This window comes from Thermobia domestica, chromosome 13, assembly GCF_964235325.1.
Source record: "Thermobia domestica chromosome 13, izTheDome1.hap1.1, whole genome shotgun sequence".
In the NCBI taxonomy this organism is placed as follows: Eukaryota; Metazoa; Arthropoda; class Insecta; order Zygentoma; family Lepismatidae; genus Thermobia; species Thermobia domestica.
In genome coordinates, this window is record NC_137466.1 from 213,780,690 (window position 1) to 213,801,202 (window position 20,513).

The following is a 20,513-nucleotide window of genomic DNA, read 5'->3' on the forward strand; positions in this document are numbered from 1 at the left end:
GTGAATATGAGTAGTGGTTGGGGAAGGTAAACACTGTCCAGAAATATTTAACAAAAGAACGAACATTTTATCGCAGACAGTGTAATGTATATGTCTCACAAAATGTCTAAACATCTTCTAAACGCTGTAGTCCGGAACTCAGAATTTTCCGTTAAATGTTTATTTTTCTTTCCGTTGTCCGCGTAACACAGTTTCCGCTTAGTGAAGGGACTTTTACACGTTTTGTTCTCCAAAATTCATAGGACCGTGAAATATTTCCGTTCAAGTCAGTTTTCCGTTTAATAAAGGGTCCGCTCAAGACAGGTTTTACTGTATATATATATATATATATATATATATATATATATATATATATATATATATATATATATATAAACAGTCTTGAAAGTTACTGTATTTTCAATTGAAATTTCGTTCACAAGGAAAACATCATGCATCTTTAGAATAAATTACTTATTGCGTTATATATATATATATATATATATATATATATATATATATATATATATATATATATATATATATATATATATATTAAATATAAACTCATAATATACCTATCATAGTTTGGGTTCCGGTTTCCGCCCAAAGTTACCTTGTAGGCCTGCCACTGAGAAATAGGTTCTTAAAAAAATATTTTTCTCTAGGAACCACAAATCCTCCCCTTCCCATCTTTCTCCAGAGATAAAAAGAAAAAAAAAAGTGCCTGTATTGAACAGTGGTCATGCGAAGCCAAACTTTTAATTATATAACCTTCGATTTGTCCATTGTCAATAAAAAGTGGTTCTTGGTTTCCAACCCTTCAAACACAGAATCTCAACGCGTGTAATAAGCGAGCATTGTAGTTGTATGTTGAACGTGACAGTACAATGAAGCACGCTCCACAGAAGAAGTAAAATGTATGCCAGATACTAAGAATTCTTGTTCATTGTAGTTAACCTCGCATGTTAGGCAGCGCATTTAATGATTAAATAGCGAGAAAGTAAGATTAAATTGATGTGTGTATGTGTATATGCATCCCTTCGAAGCTTACATGCAACCCTGCCTTCTTATCTCGCGTTGACGCAACTGGATTTTTTTTTTTTAAATATATATATGTGTTCTTAGTTACTGCTACCATCGTGATAAGAAGTTTAATTATGCTCCCTTTCTTTTCCTTTCTTTTTTCTTTTTTTCTTTTCTTTTTTCTTTTTATACTTTGTTGTATGCACAGCGTACTTTATTACTTTTGTATCCAACACCAGGTGGCTTTCTGTTGCTAAGGATCAAAATATTCCACCGCGTGTTATCAACAAATGTCAGCGGTCATTTTATTCGATATGACTAATCTATATTCTATTTATTTAAAGGAAATTATTTATATTAGAAACTTTTTGCTTTTGAAATACATTTTTTTTTTCTTACTGCTAGGGACAAAGTATTTGCTTTATCCTTGCAGATCCAGACTGGCCATTTTGTAAGTAGTGATTGTGTGGACTTTGATTTGCTATCTTTAATGGATCTCTAGTACATTAATTTGAGTAAGACTGACGATAGCTCAAAATAGCAGGACTTCGGGCTCGTTATCTTCAGTGTGATTCACGGTTTTTAATCTCACTAGCCTGTCGCTAATAAAGAGATCGGGCTCTCTGTCCTATACTGAGTATGACTCACGCTCATCAGGGCAGGCCTTAGGCAATTTTGCTACGCCGTGCAATTATCGCCCTCCTTTCTCTAGAACACGGTTTCTTGACCTGGAGATCGTGAAGATAAGCGGAAGAGATAAATATAATTAGAATCTAAAACCGGAAAATATTTTTAAATATTATTTTGAATTTTGTTCTGATTGGCTTATTTTATTTTTATACATAGTTAAAAAAAAAAAAATAGGTCTACTAAACATTTTCAACAGATGCACAGTTGTTTAACCCTTTCACAGAGGAAGTCGACTTTTGTCGACAGAAAGAAAATTTCCTTAACATGCGAATGTAGACTATAGTCGACAGGTTAAAATTTGTTTGTCCGTATCTTGGCTTTGTCGAGAATAGTCGCCGAAGTTGTACCGTTCAATTTTTTGTGTTCTATTGTTTTCGATAAACAATAGAAATCACATAGAAAACCTTTGGCGACTATAGTTAACTAAAACAAAACCAAGATACAGACAAATTTTAACACGTCGACTATAATCGACATTCGCAGGTTAGGGAAATTTTCTTTCCGTCACCTTCCACAATGAAAGGGTTAAAAATCAATTTAAATGAAAGAGGTACGATGTGAAACTAATGAGAACTTCATATTGAAATACTAGAAAAATACAAATGCAACAAAACCTCCATATTAAAATACAATTAAAATTGAAAGCTAATGAGATTCTGATACTGAACACACACAACACTGTACCAAATTTACAACAATATGAAGTAACCCAAAGTGGCGGCTTTTCGTAAATTAAAATACTTAATAACTTTCTAACAACTGTCCAAGTTTTAAAACCAAAATTAGAAATCACTTTATTTTTTTTATAATATGACCCAAATTCAAGGGAGATATGAAGTTTTAAAATTTGAAAACGGCCTCGATTTTGAAACAGTATGGCGGATCGGATTCGATATTTGTAATATAAATGAACTGACCAAATTTGGTTTTAATCTCTTCGCTTTTAGGGAAGTTACCCTATCCACTGTATACAAGAAATCGATTCAATTATTATAGAAATAGATGGATATCGTGAGATCACCGCAATAGGTATATGAAAAATCCCACACAAGCTTGAGGATGTGTTAAAATAGGGGTCGTGTCAGGAATTAGATTGAGAACCACTGCTCTAGAAAGAACAAATCTTAAAAGCCACGAATTACAGTATGCTATCCCATCATGAACAACGAAGGGAATGGAAAAAGCACTCGCACTCAGAAAGGCATAAACACTACAAATACAAGATCGTTGTGTCTGTTTTCTTTATTTAAATAATAATTTATTGTGTTAGTGAAAGATAAAGCAAACACACCTGCAGTGGAAAGATGGTAATAGTTTTTATAGAATTCAATATCGAACTTTAATCTCAATATATCGGTCTACAATTCCAATGCAACTAGCTCAGTTATCTTGATTTCTTGATTTTCCTCCTAGTTATTTTTTTTTTTTTTAAAGAAAACTGCTTCTACCTTCAGCGATAAGAAACTTGTCCGTGACAAAGACAAAACTAGTTTCCATATCAAAACTGTGATAATTAACTAAATGGAACAGGTGATCGCTACTGTTCGAGAATTGAGTTTGTTTTGTATTTATGTGTGACAACAATCAAGTAATTTATGTTTGGATTTCTTTGGCCATTTGCTTTAGCACTGTCCATGTGACCTTAAACTAATGTAATCTAAAGCTAATGAATGTACTATTCAAATAGAAGGTTATCTTAGTAAATTCAACTCCTATCATCATGAAGTCTGTTTCCAACAAGAAATACTTATTTTAAATAATATAATTATGACAGATTTTGCCGTCCCGTCCAAATGCACGTGTTGCATATATGGTAGAGTTGGCCCTGAAGCTTATTAACCTCACTGGATTTGCTCTTACAAATGGCTTGGGCTCACTAGTCTCACTTTGACGCACGCTCATGAACCTTACTGGGCTCACGGTTACAAAGGCCTTGGGCTTACTATTTACGGTTTGACTCACGCTCATTAGGTTCACTGGGTCTGGCTTACAAAGGGCGTGGGCTCACTATCTTCAGTTTGACTAATGTTTATTAACCTCATTGAGCTCGCACTTACGAAGAGCTCGGATTCTACTTTGAATGAGGCTCGCACTTAATCTGCTCGCTCTATGTACTGCTTGGGACCTGCGCTCCTTCAGACTCGGACTCTTGCCCGCTATTCACGTCTGAGACTCGGCTTGCGCTCATTTATTTACCTGAAAACCTATGGAAATCAAGGCTCGGTAGTTTTGACACCTCCAGAGTACTTCTCGTATATTAAAAAGGAGTGAGACCCAAACTTACGAGAAACAACGGTAGACCTGCAAACTGCGCGTGTTCAATACTCAAATTTGACGTAATACATCTATACCTACTGGTCAAGGACGCCCATGTTGTGGTTTCCAGGGGGGGGGGCGCAAGTATAATTGACGTTTCAAATATAGTTTCAAATTTTGCTGTAACTAATGTAAGAATACTGTTGGGTTTACGATATTCTGAAGTACAATTTCCTCTAGAAGGGAGGCGATCGCCCCTCCTTGCCCCCGTGATGGACGCCCTTGCTACTGGTTCCAATAGAGAAATAAAATCAAACATAGAACCCGTTTCTTGGACGCTGAATCCATAAGCCATTATTTGCTTTCTCTTATTCCTTTTCCTATATGGAGATTAAAATTAAAACAGAATTGGTAGCTATCACTGCCGATTGCTACAGAGGAATAAAAAGTCCGAGAAATATATTATTTTGGTACTGAATCCATATTAAAAAAAAAAAATTGCTTTCCGCTATCTATTTCCCTTTTATCCAAAAGACTTCATATTCCGTGTTTTCTCTCACTCAGTGACAATTATATTCGTGCGAAACAAACTGCACAACCCTGTGAGTTTAGACAGAAACTATTTCCACTGAACACTGGTCGCCAGCTCTAAGTTTCTAGTCGCCAATTGCGACCTGGCGAACGGAAATTTTGCGCCCTGCGATTATGCGATCATTGAAACCAGAAATCATAGATTCTTACCAATTTTGGGCGTGAACAAATAGATAAAAGTCAGGGGGAAAAATCATTTTTAGGACTCTAAACGTGTGTAAAAAACTGCTTTCCATATCGCTTGTCATTTTTGTTGTATGGAAATAAATATTGAAACTAAAAGTACTAGTAAATTTTTAACCAGTTTCCGTTCTGGTAGCGTGTTGCGAGTGGTGGTGTTATGTTCTCTTCAAGGGCTGAATCGATTGCAAAAAAATCGTTTGTCTATTTGTTACCGGCTTTTTTGTTCTGTGGCGATGAACGTTGAAACCTGAAATAGATTTATCTGTATCTCTTCTGGTCTGATTAGAGAATTAACGAAGAAGGTGGCACATGTTCTTGGGATGTTGAATCAATTGCAGAAAACCTCTTTTCGATGTTTTTATCGTTTTTTTTTTGTTTTTTTGTTTTTTGAAAATCATTATTGATTCTTGAAATATTAGTAAATTTCAACCATTTCCGAGTTTGGTAGAGTGTTGCGGTTGGCAATGGTATGTCCTCTTGAGACGTTAAATCGATTGCAAGTTCTCGCTATCTGTTACCGTTTTTGTTCTAGGGCGAAAAACGTTTAAACCGGAAATTGTTGATTTCTATCACTTCCGGTTTAAACAGGGTTGACTGAGGAGCTGGAACTTTTGACGCTGAATTGACTGCAAGAAAACGCTTTTCGATATCACTTACTGCTTTTGCTCTCGTACCGTACTTGTCAACACATAGACAGACATCACCGTTCTGTAAGGTTTCCGACACTTATGCATAGCAAAGTTTGAAAATCTAATAATAATAATAATGTCCACTAGGCTCGTATCCAAGGGGGGTCTAGGAGGGGCCGGGCCCACCTAAATTTTTACTGGCCTCCCTAAAATTTTCACGGTAGGCTTGCAAATGGACTATAATATGGTTGGATCAACCCCCGTAACTTCTACGGGCCCTCCTACATTTTTGGGCTGGCTACCGGCCTGATGTGCCCTCAGTACCAGGAGGCTACTTTCCCTCAAATTCGGTTCACTACAATCATTAGATTTTTTAAAAGAACAAGGGCTTTATAGAAGGGAAAGATTTATTGGATAAGAAAAAGTTTCTGATCGAATGAAATATTTTGACGGCATTTCCAAAGGTTTGGATCTATTGCAGCTACTAAATTTGCTTCAAATAACCAATGAAAGTAAAATGATAAAATGACTAATCAGCAGGCCGGTAGCCAGCCCAAAAGTGTAGGGGGACCCCGGTAGAAGTTACGAGGGGCCCGATTCAATCATATTATAGTTCATCACCATATTCCAATAATAAATAACCTATGGTATGAATGTTGTTATATCACACCCGTTGGGCACCTCTCATGACGCGAAAGGATTCTGATAGCTTCTAGATGAAAGTAGAGGGAAAATCAGGACATAAACTTTGTACATAAATTAAAGAAAAAAAAAACAAATTTTCGAGACGAGACGGGAAAAAAAACTTTGCGAGAATCAAGACGACACGAGAAAACGTTATTTTCTCGTCTCGTGGATAACGTTGACGTTAAAATTGGAAATGATTGATTTGTTCCACTTGCGGTGGATGGATCGCCTCCATCACGAACTCGATTCCTGATTTTTTGACCTCTCTACAGTATGACCAAAATTAATCGTAATCCATGAAGTTGTTCTTGAGATTTTTCGTCTCCCGGACGGACGGACAATCGAACAGACAGAGAGGGTAAATATATAAAGAAGTTTCGTTAAACCAAACTTAAAAATCATATGCCCCAGTGGTGGATCCAGGATATGATCAAAGGAAGGGATAAAACATAGTTTGCATCTTTATCCAGTGTAAAGCAGCATTGAAGCCCATTTTATCTAGTGTATACCTGAGCGTCAAGAGGCAGCTATAGCCCCTATAGTCCCCCCTTGGATCCGCGCCTGTATGCCTCCATACCGTAAACTTATTTTGGATTATCGAATTGCTGTATATTTCTTACAATGGTTTAATGTCGCCCACAAACACACTTCGTAGTACTGTTAGTTCTCGTCATAGAATTCGTATTCTTGTGCTACGGCTTAAGAGTCTTCATCTCGGCGAAATTAAAATACCGCTTATTTTACATTAATTATGTTATATCTTCAAATAGATAAAAGATAGTCGAAATGTGGAACAAGAGCGCGCTAGACAATATCATTTTACATGAGAAACCGTTATCACGACTCACTTATCTGCTTTCGATTTCCAGCCATTTTGAAAATCGGCATTTATTTTCGCGTTTCTGAACAGATGAAAACATAAAGCCACTAGGTGACTTGTGATAACGTTACCTCACGCAAAATAATATTGCCTAGGGCTCTCTTATTCCATATTTCAATTATCTTTTATCTATTTGAAGATATCACATAATTACTGTAAAATTAGCAGTATTTTAATTTCGCCGGGATGAAGACTCTTAAGTAGAACTCCACGTGAAAGCATTTAAAACTGTAGCACAAATAGCACTTTTCTTTTTTACCTATGAAAGAAATGTTTCGTTTGTAAAAGAAACGAATGCTGAGTCGGCGTGGATTCAAAGTAAGTGGTTTGTTGGCTGTTGGCCGTCATTCTTTAGTTCCGCTGCTGAATCTGGCAGTGTGACAGTGATGATGTCACTTTTCGAATTAATTACCCGTTCGTCCAGCAAAACTAGTTCAACTGCGAACAACGGTTCCCACACCATTTTATCAGAAACAACAGTCTTTGTCTCGAAGTAACTAACTTCTATGTTACAGCACAGAGGTTTCGGGTTGTATGCGGTTACAACACAACAATTGGTACATCCCTGCTGTCTTTTAATTGCCATAATGAGAATAATTAACCTCAAACCACTGTCTGATCATATTAATAGGAATTGTCTTTTTTTCTCTCTAAAACGTCTTGATTCCTCTTTGTCCGTAATTAAAAGTTTCATCTGTAAAATTAGATTTCTTTATATGATTTTATTACTGTACTTTAATGTGTCAAAGTTACAAAAATAATTATTTTACAATCTTAGTGAAGAATGCAGGGGACATCCAACTGGAAGTCCCTAATAATTATGGGGTGTAGTGTAGATGTCCCATTTAATAACATGGGGAAGGTTTTTCAGTTCTCCATAAAACCCCATTAAAGTTGAAAATTCTTATTTCTGGTCATTTAATTTAATAAGATGGTCAAAATACCTACAAGCATGCCAAATTTGAAGTTTTTTTTTTAAATTCCAATTCCAATTTTCTAAAACATGAAATTTTATGTTTAAAAAAAAACATTTAAATAACATAGGGAATTTTTCCTCTCTCATTTTTGACTCCGGAAAATGTAAAAAAAAAAATTTTAAAACAATCTTTCTATTGTTTTCTCTGCCAAATGGTGGTTTCTATGACAAATTTCAACTTTTGTCTAATATCGTTTACTGCTGCGTTATTTTGAAAATTGTAAAAACGTAGTAAATACATGGAAATCTTTTAGAATAGAAACCAGCGTCTTTATATCTCTTGCGATTTGATGTCAATAGTTCTTGGGAATTTGTTTTAACTGATAGGGTTTCAGCAACCTTCCCTCCCCTATTTTTCTATTTTTTCTATGTCAAAAAGACTGTTATCTTTAACAGTTATACTTCATTCATGCGTTTTGCTTTTTTCATATAAGAAAACAGTTGATTCATCATAATAATCCGAGTCTGACAAATGTTTTGTCTGCGCGAGTCAGACAGGACACAGCTCAACATGCAGAAATACTATATAGGCATAACGTTTTTTTTTTTTTTTTTTTTTTGTAAGTGTTACAGGAATCTAGTACATATCCTGTATGATCTTGCAAGTAGTGATTATACATATCTATTTTTTTTTTACTCCGTAAATACTAATGCTACGAAAACTGATTTTAAAATTCAAATTATTATTTAATTTCTTTACTCCACTCCTTTTTTCATCATTTTAATTAGTGTTGGGGGGGGGGGTCGATGACACAGTGGTAGAGCGCTTAACCTCTGGTGCGTGCGGTCCTTGGTTCGATCACCGGTTAAGTAAGTTTGTGGTGGAGAATACCGTGTCTGTGGGTTTTCTAGTGGTATTTCCGTTTCCTCCCACTTTCTCATTCCACCATTTCTTCCACCATTTACTTGTCCTAATCATGCGGCTCCCTTAACCTAAAGGGTATAATCGTGGGACGTTAAATTGAAATATTTTAAATTTGGGACGTTAAATTAAAATATTTTAAATTACAATGGAACCTGTCTTAGATTCGATCTCTTCTCTTATTTCTTTATTGAAGCCGGAAATGCTACCAGTATATTGTGACGTGCGGTTTCAATATGGAAAATAAAATGAAATCTTTAAGTTTTACGTCCCACGGTTATGCCGGTTAGGCTAAAGGAGACGGTGATAATGAGAGATGAGTGAAATGGTGGAATGAAGAAAGTGGGAGGAAACGGGAGAACCCCGAGAAAACCCACGAGCACGGTGTTTGTCCACCACAAAGTTCACTTGGCGGGGGCTGGGATCGAACCCGGGACCCCAAGCACCAGAGGTGAACGCTCTACCACTGAGCCACCGCGCCCCCCCGGTTTCAATATGGAACCATCATACAACAAAAATCTTAATAGATATATAAAAAGGCGTATATTTCTTATATGGATCTCTCGTCCCAAGAATATGTTTCATTTCCGTTCCTTATCTCTTTACTAAAACCGGAAGTGGTAAATCTATAAATTTTGGTTTCGATATTTAATCATCATTAGGGATGCGCACGAGACGAGTCGAGACAGGATTTTCCTAACAAAATTCGAGTCGAGACACGGCTCTTCCAATAGAAAAATATATATTTTTCGTGTCGATACATCACTTTTACAGCACATTTTCGAGTCGAGACAGCCACAAATCTTATCTCGTGCGCATCCCTAATCATCATAGACCAAAAATTCTAGAAGAAGGCAACACGTTTAAATTGAATCGGCATTACAAGAATATGCTCTTCCACCGTTGATATCTTTTTATTTAGAGTTTTCCACAACGCGAAACGAGATGAGAAATAAGATTTTGTAATTTCCTTTCGTATCGAAAAATTCTTTCGTGTCTCGTCTCGATTTGGTTCTCGAGAAACTTTCCACGTCTCGTCTCGATTTGTAAAATTTATTGTCCAAAATGTAGGCCCAGATTTTTTTTCTTAGCTTCATGTAGAAGTTATCAGAATCGTTCCACGTTACGAGAGGTTTTCACAAAGGGTGTGATATAATATTTAAATTTTATTTATTATTGAAGTGTTATTGTAATATCCACCTAGCTTGCTCGGAGCTCTGTGAAGATCGTTCTCTAGGTTGCTCGGGCCTTGGGATACCATATTTTTTCCATATTAGAGGATTATACATCACGGTGATTTTTGTAATATACTCTTTATGGAAAGATGATTTTGTAATAATACTTGGTAATAGAAAAAAAACGAAAAATACGATTCCAAACTATAATTTGTTCTACCTATACCAGCATAAGCAGAATTTTACAATATTGTTAAACGTTGGTTAATGCTCTTCACTGTGTTTATATGATTACTTTACCGGTTTATGTGCTATGAACAGTAACGTATTTACCAGTGGCGGCTGGTACTATATGTTGCATGGTTGTGCAACCGGATATTTTTTTAAATACTAAAAATATTTTTAAGTGTTAAAGTAGTGTATCAGTAAAAAATAAACCTTTGCTCTTGAGCGCAAAACAGTATTGATGCATTTCTGAAAAAAGTCAATTAAAAAACGGAAAGAAAGAGAGAGATTTACCTTTCCAGTGGCAGCGAACGTTGCCACTGGAAGCAGTAACATTGAGCATATGGCAGCGAGCTCCTATCTCTTAACATGGGGAAGTGGATTTATTCTTGCAACGCTCCTATCTTCCCGTATTGGTCCCTTACGGTTGCATTTTTTCCGCAACTGGTCAGCTTCTGTAATAGTTACGAATTCCTCCGCTTAGCAGCGCTTGACTCAGTTGATAGGGTGAGGAAGATACAGACGCGTGGAAGAAAGAAGTTATTCACAAAACATAAACTCGCAAAGAACAAATATAAGTCTGGTGGTAGCAGGGACGGATCCAGGCTGAAAGTTTGGGGGGCGGTCGTTCGAAGTCAATAGATTTTATTTAACATTTATAATACAAAGGTGAAAATTCTTGGGATAAGATTTATTTTTTTAAAAATCCTATTCTGGGGGGGGGGAAGGGGGGTCAATCGAGTCTCCAAGAAGAAAATGTCTTACTACGGGTCTAATTCCTAGCTCTATGTCCTTCGTGCACATGATTCCGTGTTCGATTTCCGGCGGAGAGCATAAATTAATATCAAATCATTCACTTCCAATACTCACCTGTCTTCTTTAGCCTAATTTGCTGGAATGTTAAACTATTTTTTTTTTTTTTTTTTTTTTAATTTTCAAAGGAAAACATCTTAGATTTCATGCTTCTTTACAGACAAAAAATACGTGGTTCCTGAAAATGGACTTTTTGTTCCGTATATTTATACAAAGAAATGCTAACAAAATGCATATTGTCGAAGGAGAGAGGTGTTTCTGGACCCCAAAGAAAATAAAGCGGAAAATATTTGCGGTAGCGATGCTTTCTATTCAGAGAAACTTGGCGAGCAGCATTTCAGATTTCAATAAAGTCATAGAAAAATTTGATGCCCGAAAGATCGAAGAAAGACCTTCCATTCTAAAATAATGCATAGTTTATATAATTAAATAATTTTGTTTATCTGCGTGCATGCAATTTTCTTGCTTTTTTTTCTTCTTTTCGGATTAACGCCATCATTCATGGCTTACAGCACATACTATATATTCGATTTATCTCGTGTCCAATAACATGAGTGTAGAGGTTTTGTATATAAATAGTGTATAAACGTACATTGATAGTGGTTGTTTGAAAAAAAGGAAATAGCTTATATATTAAATTAATATTCGAGAAATAATTTAATCAATAATATACAAATAGAGCTTAAAAGACTTTCCTCTTCATATTTCCTGAATATTTCTTGGATAGGACTCAAGAATGCTGGGGGAGGGGAACACTTGCGCGTACCTACATACCTTTGATATTGCAACATTGCAACCGGTGCTTGTACAGACTACGAGCCGCTACTGGTATTTACGATTTTGTTTCGGGGAAGGGGCTTTGCCAACTTTCGAGAGGGGGTGCTTTGCCTGAAAATGTGAAAATTCTGCAAGATATTTCATATACTTTACTATAGTAAGTAAGATTTCGGGGGGAGCTTAAGCCCCCGCTCTAAATACGCCACTGGTTATGAATCATGTATTACTAAAACAGTTGAGTTGAGTTAATTTTGAGTTTAACGCCCCTTTTCAGCAGCGAGGTTATATGAGACGTGGACCTACTGATTAACGTGGAATCCGAACTACATGAGCTCCCGCCGGGGATTGAACCCGGACCTCCCACGCCAAAGACAACTAAAACAGTGTTGAAGACCTAATAAGACTTTAGTGAACACGTTGTTGCCCACGAAACTTCTGAAATTTCTTGTCTGAGAATGTCATATTTCTAGTCCCGTCTTGAATTGAAAAAAGGTACTTCTCTTCTCGTGGGCAACGTTATTTCTATTGAAATCGAAAGTGGAACGTCTACCATTTTCTGTTTCAAAATTAGACTCGTACAATTTGGAAGTCAGCTGTAGTTTCACAGTTGTGAGGTGAAACTCTTGTTTGAGTTACGTAAATTCAATTTTCTTTTTTAGAATTTTGTATTTTAATATACAGGTGTTATTGATAAAACTATTTGTACCTGGATTATCCGATACTTTGAAAACTGGTAGCAGATATTTTCTTCTCTGTATAAGCTACCCATTTACTAAATTTCTGACTATTACTAATTTAAACAATTTTAATAGCTTAATTTGCATGAGAGTTAATTTTTTTTGTGTCTTTGTGTTTCCACAGGTGCAGATCGTGGCGAAATTTCTGAGGAATTGGAAGTGTCGGGAAGGTGGAAGCAGTAACCGAGAAAAGGTAATAATGCCATTTTTATCCTAAACATATTGGGCCTTATGCAGAGTCGTTTTAACGTATGATTAGCATCATACTAAAGGCCTGACTACTGCAGGAAACATATGTTAGTCCAGCTCTTTAGTATGGCACTAATCACGCGTCAGAATGACTCTGCATAAGGCCCATTGAACCTTATGTAAAGTCGTTTTTAGCGGTGTTATAAAGAGCTTGATAACGAGTGATGCTAACTTCAGTACTTAGTAACACTTAAGTGAAGGTAACAATGATTTATAACCAAAAAAAGGCTAACCGCGACTTTTTTCTCATGGCTGTCTAAACACTTTGGGAGAAATCAAGTTGAGTGTGCCGTAAGTTTGTGGTGGACAACATCATGTCCGTGCGTTTTCTCGGGGGGGTTGGTACTCACGTTTCCTCCCACATCATCATTCTACCAATTCTCCCATCATCATTTACTTGCGTTAATCATCTTCTCCCTTAGCCAATTGTGGGACGTTAAACTGAAAGATTTCATTTCATTTTTCATTTTGGGCAAATTCAAAATTATTGGCTGGGGATCCGACCCCCCGTGAAATCCCTACTTTTTTTTTTGTACATTTAGTCTAATTGTAAGGATGATATTACAGATTTAAAAACATTTTATCCTCTTATTGAATTTTGGACCTCTCCCGAAATAAATTCCTGCATACATGTCTGTGTGATTATCAGGTTCGTATCCATGGGGGATCTAGGCTCCCCCTAAAGTTTTACTGACCCCCTAAAATTTTCACGATAGGCTTGTAAATGAACTATAATATGGTTGGATCGGGCCCCCCAAACTTTTGCCGGCCCCTCCTACATTTTTGGGTTGGCTACGAGCCTGGTGCTTGTGTTCTCTTTTCTGAATGTTCTATGTGGATGACCTGTGAAATTGCTTTTAGAAAGAACATAATACTGTAATTTAGAATGGTAAACAGAACAACAATGAGACTGAAAAAGTAAGAGCATTGTTACAAGTTAACAAAAGACCTTTTACTGTTAGCATCTTCTTGGGAGTTGAATCAGAGATGAGTTTTGTACTATTATGAATATTATTTCGAAGATAATGAAACAATTCAAGTGTCAGACATAGTATTCTAAAAAGATTTGTGCTTTAATAAATGAAGTATGACTGACATGTTTTCCAGTTCGTGCAGAATGCGAGAGGTATACCAAACACAAGAAGCTTGCAGTGGTTGATCCGCTGGAATGGGATTATGTAATCCTTTCACAGTGCTTAGGGAGTGGGCCGTACGAACGGATGGTAGTGTTATTGTTATGTTAAAAGGCCAGCTTGAATTGAATGTCGGGAGGAGTTATGAACATTGTACCCCGTTCTCTTGTGTGTACGCCTTACGAGAAGTATCTGACGTCAACAACATGCAAAGACCTTTACATTCTCGGTAGAAATCCTTAGATTCCACACCCTTTTGAATAATAATAAAAAAAAGTTCTTTTTGTACTGTTCTCGTCAATTTATTTTTACTTTTTTTGTACGGTAGACTGGATGGGAGCGCGCAGGGTGCTGCGGGGGCCTTGTTTTCGTTCTTGTGTGCAATCCGGGTCATGTTTTTGACGGTTCTAAACCCCAAAAGCTTTTTTCTTTTTCTTTTTTTCTTTTATTGAAGCCATCCGTGAAGGCACTTTTCGAAAACAACTTCGAATTTCCGATAGTGACGTAGAAGGTGGTAGACACACCTTCTTTTTCAGCTCCACCCTTTAGTCCCCCCCGCTCATGAACCGTGATCTTTTGGAAAAACATGTTTCCGATCTCTGTTACCTTTCGCCCTCCCCGTCGACCCTGCTTTCGCTTTCTCCATCAAATTCTCTATCTTTCTCTCTCTCTCTCTGTTGTTATTACAGGGCCTTTGTGATTCAGTTCAGAAGGATTTGTTGAACAACATCCTTTGTATTTTAGGAGTGAAGCTTTTCTGTTCAATCGAAATTGCTAGAAATGTAATTTAAAACTAATTTATACCACGACCCTTTGTCTATATTTTGCAAAAGAAGATTTCTAAAAATTCAATTAGATTCCCCAAAAATTAGATTAGATACATATATACATTGCAGATTCTCTTCAACGAATTTCGCAAAGCTGTGATTTGATTATATCAAGTTCTCAAAGTAAAGGAGTTCAGATGACTAAAAGGGGTTGACAATGTGGGGGAAAAAATTACGTAGAGTTATTTCTTTGGAAAGATGATTTAAAATATATTTCTTTAATCTTACCTCCCTGATTATAACTGTGGAATGCTACGGACTGAAATGAATCAGTTGTCGTAATCAAACGAAACTTACTTACGCATGAGACAGTAGTGTTAAGAAAAGTGCCTCAAAAGTGGCCTTTCAAATGTTTCCGTTTCTAACTATAGCAGAATATATATATATTTTAAATTCGCAATATAACCTTTTACTCCAGATTTCGAATTCCCATAAAACGTATCCTTAGAAGAGCAAAAGAAAGAAATAGGTTATCCTGCCTCTTGGTCAGTTGGTTTGATTTACGCCGTCTAGCTAGAGTGAGCTCCTTCGTGGCTAAGCGGTTAGCATACGCGCCTCTGGCGTGGGAGACCCGGGTTCAATTCCTGGCGGGAGCTCAAGTGGTTCGTTAATCAGTAAGTCCACGTCTCATATAGTCTTGCTGCTGAAAGGGATGTTAAACTCAAAATCAACTCAGCCCGTCTAGCTAGAGAGGTAAACAGTGTAGAAACTACCTTGTGGAAAATATTTAAACAAGAAAATGAATCGCTTTTAGTTATTTTCAGCTCTTGATTTATTCATTCTCTGCAGATCAACCTGGTTAAAAAGAAAAAAATAAAATATTTCAGTTTAGCATCCCACAATTATTCCCTTTAGGCTAAGGGAGACGGTTATTAAGACAAGTGAATGTTATTGGAAGAATTGGTGGAATGAGAAAGTGGGAGGAAACGGAACTATCGCGAAGAAGCTCACGGACACGATGTCCCTCACAAACTTACTTAGCCGGGGATCGAACCAGGGACCCCCCACACCAGAGGTAAGCTCTCGACCACTGCCCCTCCTAAAAAAGGAAAATGTACCTGTGCCTATATGGTTGGCGCCGTTCGAGATTCTATTCCCGGTGAAAAGATAGAGCATCGTTATTGTAGAGAATCTATATATCCTACAAATATATAAATATATAATCTATAGACCCTTCCACCCTACATATATATAGGGTTGAAGGCAGGGGCGGATCCAGGGGGGCGATCGTTCCCCCTCCAGAAGAGGAAGCTTTCTTATTTTATATATATATATATAAATAAAATCCATCCCAAAGTTTGGACCCCTTAAAACTAGCAGTATGACAACCCACCGCCCCCTCCCAGAAATCGGTCCTGGATCCGCCCCTGGTTGAAGGGAACAAGACCGAAAAATGTTGGGAGGTGATTTTACAGCTAAAAACAAGAAAAAAAGTTCCAATAAACATTGGGCGCATTTTCAAGCAGTAGGCGTGCGAAGTTCCGCCGGCCTCCTTCTTCTAATTGTAATATCTGTCGAACAAATAGAGATATTGACGACAGGTCAGAAGAATGGAATTGAAAGTCATACTTTACCAAAATTATTGTCGACAGATATTGCACTTAGAAGAAGGAGGCCGGCAAAACTAATATAATGAAATATTTCACGTTGCAATGCACTTGCTGCGGGGGACACCTACGGGGGCCCACCCGGTCCAGACCCCTCAAAACTTCCTAACTCAACATACATTTGCAAGAGCGCCCATTAAGGGGGCAAGGTGGGGCGCTCGCCCCCCCCCCCTAGAATATCGAAAACCCAATAGAATTTTTACATTAGTTACAGCAAAATTTGAAACTATATTTGAAACGTCGCTTATACTTGCCCCTTCTTGGAAACTACATGGGCGCCCTTGTGCATTTGTATACTATCTCAATAAAATTAGAATTGTTTAACAGAGAAATGATTGATGTGGCATGAACATTTGATCTTAGGTGGAAGCATTTTACAATTACCTATCGTCTTTTCGAGTATAGAATAATCCCGTTCAATACGACATAGAGGTAGTGGCTTATAGTATATCCCCCCCCACAGCTTGGACCTTCCACCAAAAAATTTTTACTTGTTGTTTATCCAAGTTCGTAGCAAGAGGGGTATCCATCTGAAGGTCTCCTTATCCGAAATTATCAGGTTTACACTGATTAAAATGATTTTTATCTAATTAATTTGATTTTTTTCTAATAAGAGTTCATTTTTTTATAAATCATGTCTCCAATGTAATTTTTGGATCAAAAGATCCAATATATTTCAACAAAAAAAATTGTTGTAGGCCTTATATCTGGAGAACTACATATAGTGTAGCCAAACCCAAACTATCACTTAACTTAGTATAATGTGTTTATTCCGTTAAAAGAAAGAAAAGGAAAAAAATACGAAAACTCGATTTAGGGACCGTTCAAAAATTTTGTGGCCCCTGATTCAAAAACTAATTATTGGCCAAGATCGCAATCTTTTGGTGCATTTTTTGGATCATTCCTAAAATTCTTGTTTTGTTAATACAACTATGTACGAGTATTTCGCGTTTTTTTTCTTTTTTTTAATGGAAAAGGATCAACCGATTTAAAAAGTGGGAATTCTAAGTCCCGAAGTCCCGAGCACTTCCTTTACCTCTTCGTGTGCTGCACATTTCAAGGTTAAAAGATTCGTTGAATATTTCATGGCAGCCATAGGAACAGGGAAGAGACAATGCTTCTGTAGTTTTTTTCCCCCTTTCCTTTCGCTAATGTTATCATGAGATTCTCTTTTTTTCAACTTTCTTTTTAACTACATTTTAAGGAAGCAAAACGTTTGTACACGTATATGTATAGAGCGTATGTACGTATTGATGTAATATAAAATTGTTGAACCGTCCTATGTCGATCACGAATTACCAAACCAGGATTTTCTTTTTCTAATGTCTTTCCTTAGTAGTTTGAGGAATATCTGATTGAGATCAAAATATAATAATGCAAGTCTCGTATATTCCTCTTTCCTGTCGTGAAATAAAAAGAAAAATGCGAATGTTTTGAAGGAAGGGATTTTTTTTTTTTTTTTTAATGTTCGTGTATGAATACAGAGAAATGTTGGCCATATGTTGACAGTGTGATGTTGAATAATACATTCATGCAATTATGACAGTCACGCAATTTAGTTGCAAAGTGCATCTTTCTTGTCTCATTATACAAAAAGGAGACAACAAAATGACTTAAATTGTATTCTTAACGTGAGATTTTTTTTCTCCAGTTTTTATTGTGGAAAACTCCCACGTGGAAACTCTAATTACTCGTTAGATTTTTCGAGATCTCTCTCTCTCTCTCTCTCTTTCTGCAATTTATTATAGTTTCACTCATTGTGCCTACAGCATTGGTTTTAATGCATCTTACATGTAGGGGCTTGTTAAGTATTGTTGCTATAGAGTGGTTTTCCGTTTACCTACTCGTATTTAAGCACACGAAACTACTTAACAGTATATTCCAGTGGTTCTCAAACTTGTTACTACCGCTACCCACATTAAATATTGAAATGTACCTTGTGGTCCACCTACTTTTCTTCAAATACATACTGACATTCTGCGTAATGGTGGTGTATTTCAAAGCAATTAAATTTTGTAAATTATATTTCTAATTTTTCCATGGAAAGGTAACACAGAGCTAACACTATTCTCAATGCAATGCCCTACCCCGTGACAGATTTTGACTCATCCATTCTCTTTCCATCCTAATCCCAGCATATCTACTGATAGTACTTACTTTACAACATATGTTTCTGCATGAAAATAGAATTTTCACAATTCAAAGAAAAAAAAAAACTTCTCATGACCCACCAAAGAAACGGCCGACGACCTACCAATGGGTCGCGACCCACACTTTGAGAAACACTGGTATATTCTAATGTTAGTTGCTCGCAACTAGGAGCACACCCACGGGGAGGGGGTCCACTGGATTGACGAGCCTGATGATTGACCTTATACTGTACTTCATTTGTACTCTCGGGGCCGCGGTGGCTCAGTGGTAGAGCGTTCACCTCTTCTGGTGCATGGGGTCCGTGGTTCGATCCCAGCTTGGGCCAAGTGTGCTTTGTGGTAGACAAAGACCATGTGCATGTGTTTTTTCGGGTTTCTCCCGTTTCTTCCCACTTGCTTCATTCCACCATTTCATTCATTTCTCATCTTCACCGTCTCCTTTAGCCTAGCCGGCATAGGCGTGGGACGTAAAACATAAAGATTTCATTTTCATTTTTTCATTTGTACTCTTTCTATGCTTACAAAGCAATCTAGTTCTATTATTTTTTTTCTGAAAATATACATCGACGTATTTTACAATGACACCCTCTTTTCGGATGCAGAATAACACCGGTTCAGTACTACGTAGACGTAGTATTAGACCCTCAAACTTTGGTCCCTTCTAAATAAAATATTTTGGGTGCGTGCCTTCTCGCAATATTTTTCAGAATTGTTTGTTTGCTTATTGAACACAATCAAATCGGATAGTCGATATATGTAATGCATGCCATTTATGAAATAACCGTATCAATTGCTATGCGTACACAGTCATTCCCAAGGGATTTGCGTTCGTGTGGTTCTGTATTCAAACCCTGTTGCGAGCTCATGTAATTCTGAACCTAGTTAAACTCACTTTCCATTTCGTTTGACCCCTTCGTTGTCAGGGAGATAGGTGTTTCTGAGCGCTCATTTTACCTTTTTTAAAAATTAATTTCGGGGTGGAGGTAGCTCAGTGGAAACGCGTCGAGTTCCTGCTTGGATCTCAGCTTCCGCTAAGTAGGTTTTCAGGTAGGGAAATACCATGTTCTTTGCTTTCCCCATGTTCTCTGACTTCTTTCATTCAATCATTCCGTTTATAAGTATGGTTACCGTTTTCCATCATTTTTTAGCATAATATATATTCTTTAGTGTCTTTGAGTTACTAAATTCAACATATTGGGGGAAAGAGTTTAGGAAGTGTCCCTTACCCATAAGAAAAATAAAATGTTTCTGACTAAATTCACGTAAGCCTTACTGACACAAGAAGCGAGTACGTACAGTATGCAAAGGTAGACAATGGAACAATGTTTTGTAACGTTCAAGCAGTAGATATTGTTCTATTGTCTACGATTGTAGGTCTAAGTATTTGTATGTTACACTTGAATAACAAAAGTATGCAGTGCCGTTAATATTGTAACATCTGTTGCCTTTCGTACCCCTTTCTTCATACAGAGCTAGAATATTCTGGGCTCATACAAGATGGAGAATTACAACTATGTTTTGGATAGTACATACATATACAGGGTGTATATAAAATAAATTTTCAATGGTTTAGAGCAGTGGTTCTCAAAGTGGGGTCCGCGGGACTAGCCAGGGGGTCCGCAACGTTTAAAATTTGAAATGTAATAAAATGGAGCTCACAGCTGTTATGCAAGAAGTATTTTTAAGATTAAGAAACTGCAACTGTGGGCAGTGCGAATACAAAACAATAACTATTCGTTATTTCCAGTGCTCAAGGAATTCATTGATTCTTCAGCTGAAAAACTCTCAGCTGAAATGCACAAAATACTTGTATGACAGTCGAAAGCATTAGCTGCAAGTTTTCGAGAATATTTCCCTGTCCCAAGACCTGGTAATGGTTGGATTGAAAATCCTTTCACTAATGTAGAAATCCATGACATACTAGGTATGAATCTCTCCTAAGAGTCTTCATCCCGGCGAAATTAAAATACTGCTAATTTTACAGTAATTATGTGATATCTTCAAATATATAAAAGATAATTGAAAAATGGAACAAGAGCACCCTAGACAATATTATTTTGC

At 36.9% G+C, this 20,513-nt stretch overlaps 1 protein-coding gene across 2 annotated transcripts in view; it reads left to right on the forward strand.

The window, feature by feature from the left end:
* The window catches only part of LOC145669006 (growth factor receptor-bound protein 10-like), a 460,419-nt gene that overhangs the window by 359,950 nt on the left and 79,956 nt on the right, over positions 1-20,513 (forward strand). For both annotated transcript variants that reach the window (XM_081737330.1, XM_081737331.1), the window contains exon 7: positions 12,611-12,679. In XM_081737330.1, the coding sequence (XP_081593456.1) occupies positions 12,611-12,679 (69 nt within the window). The remainder of the gene's footprint in view (positions 1-12,610; positions 12,680-20,513) is intronic.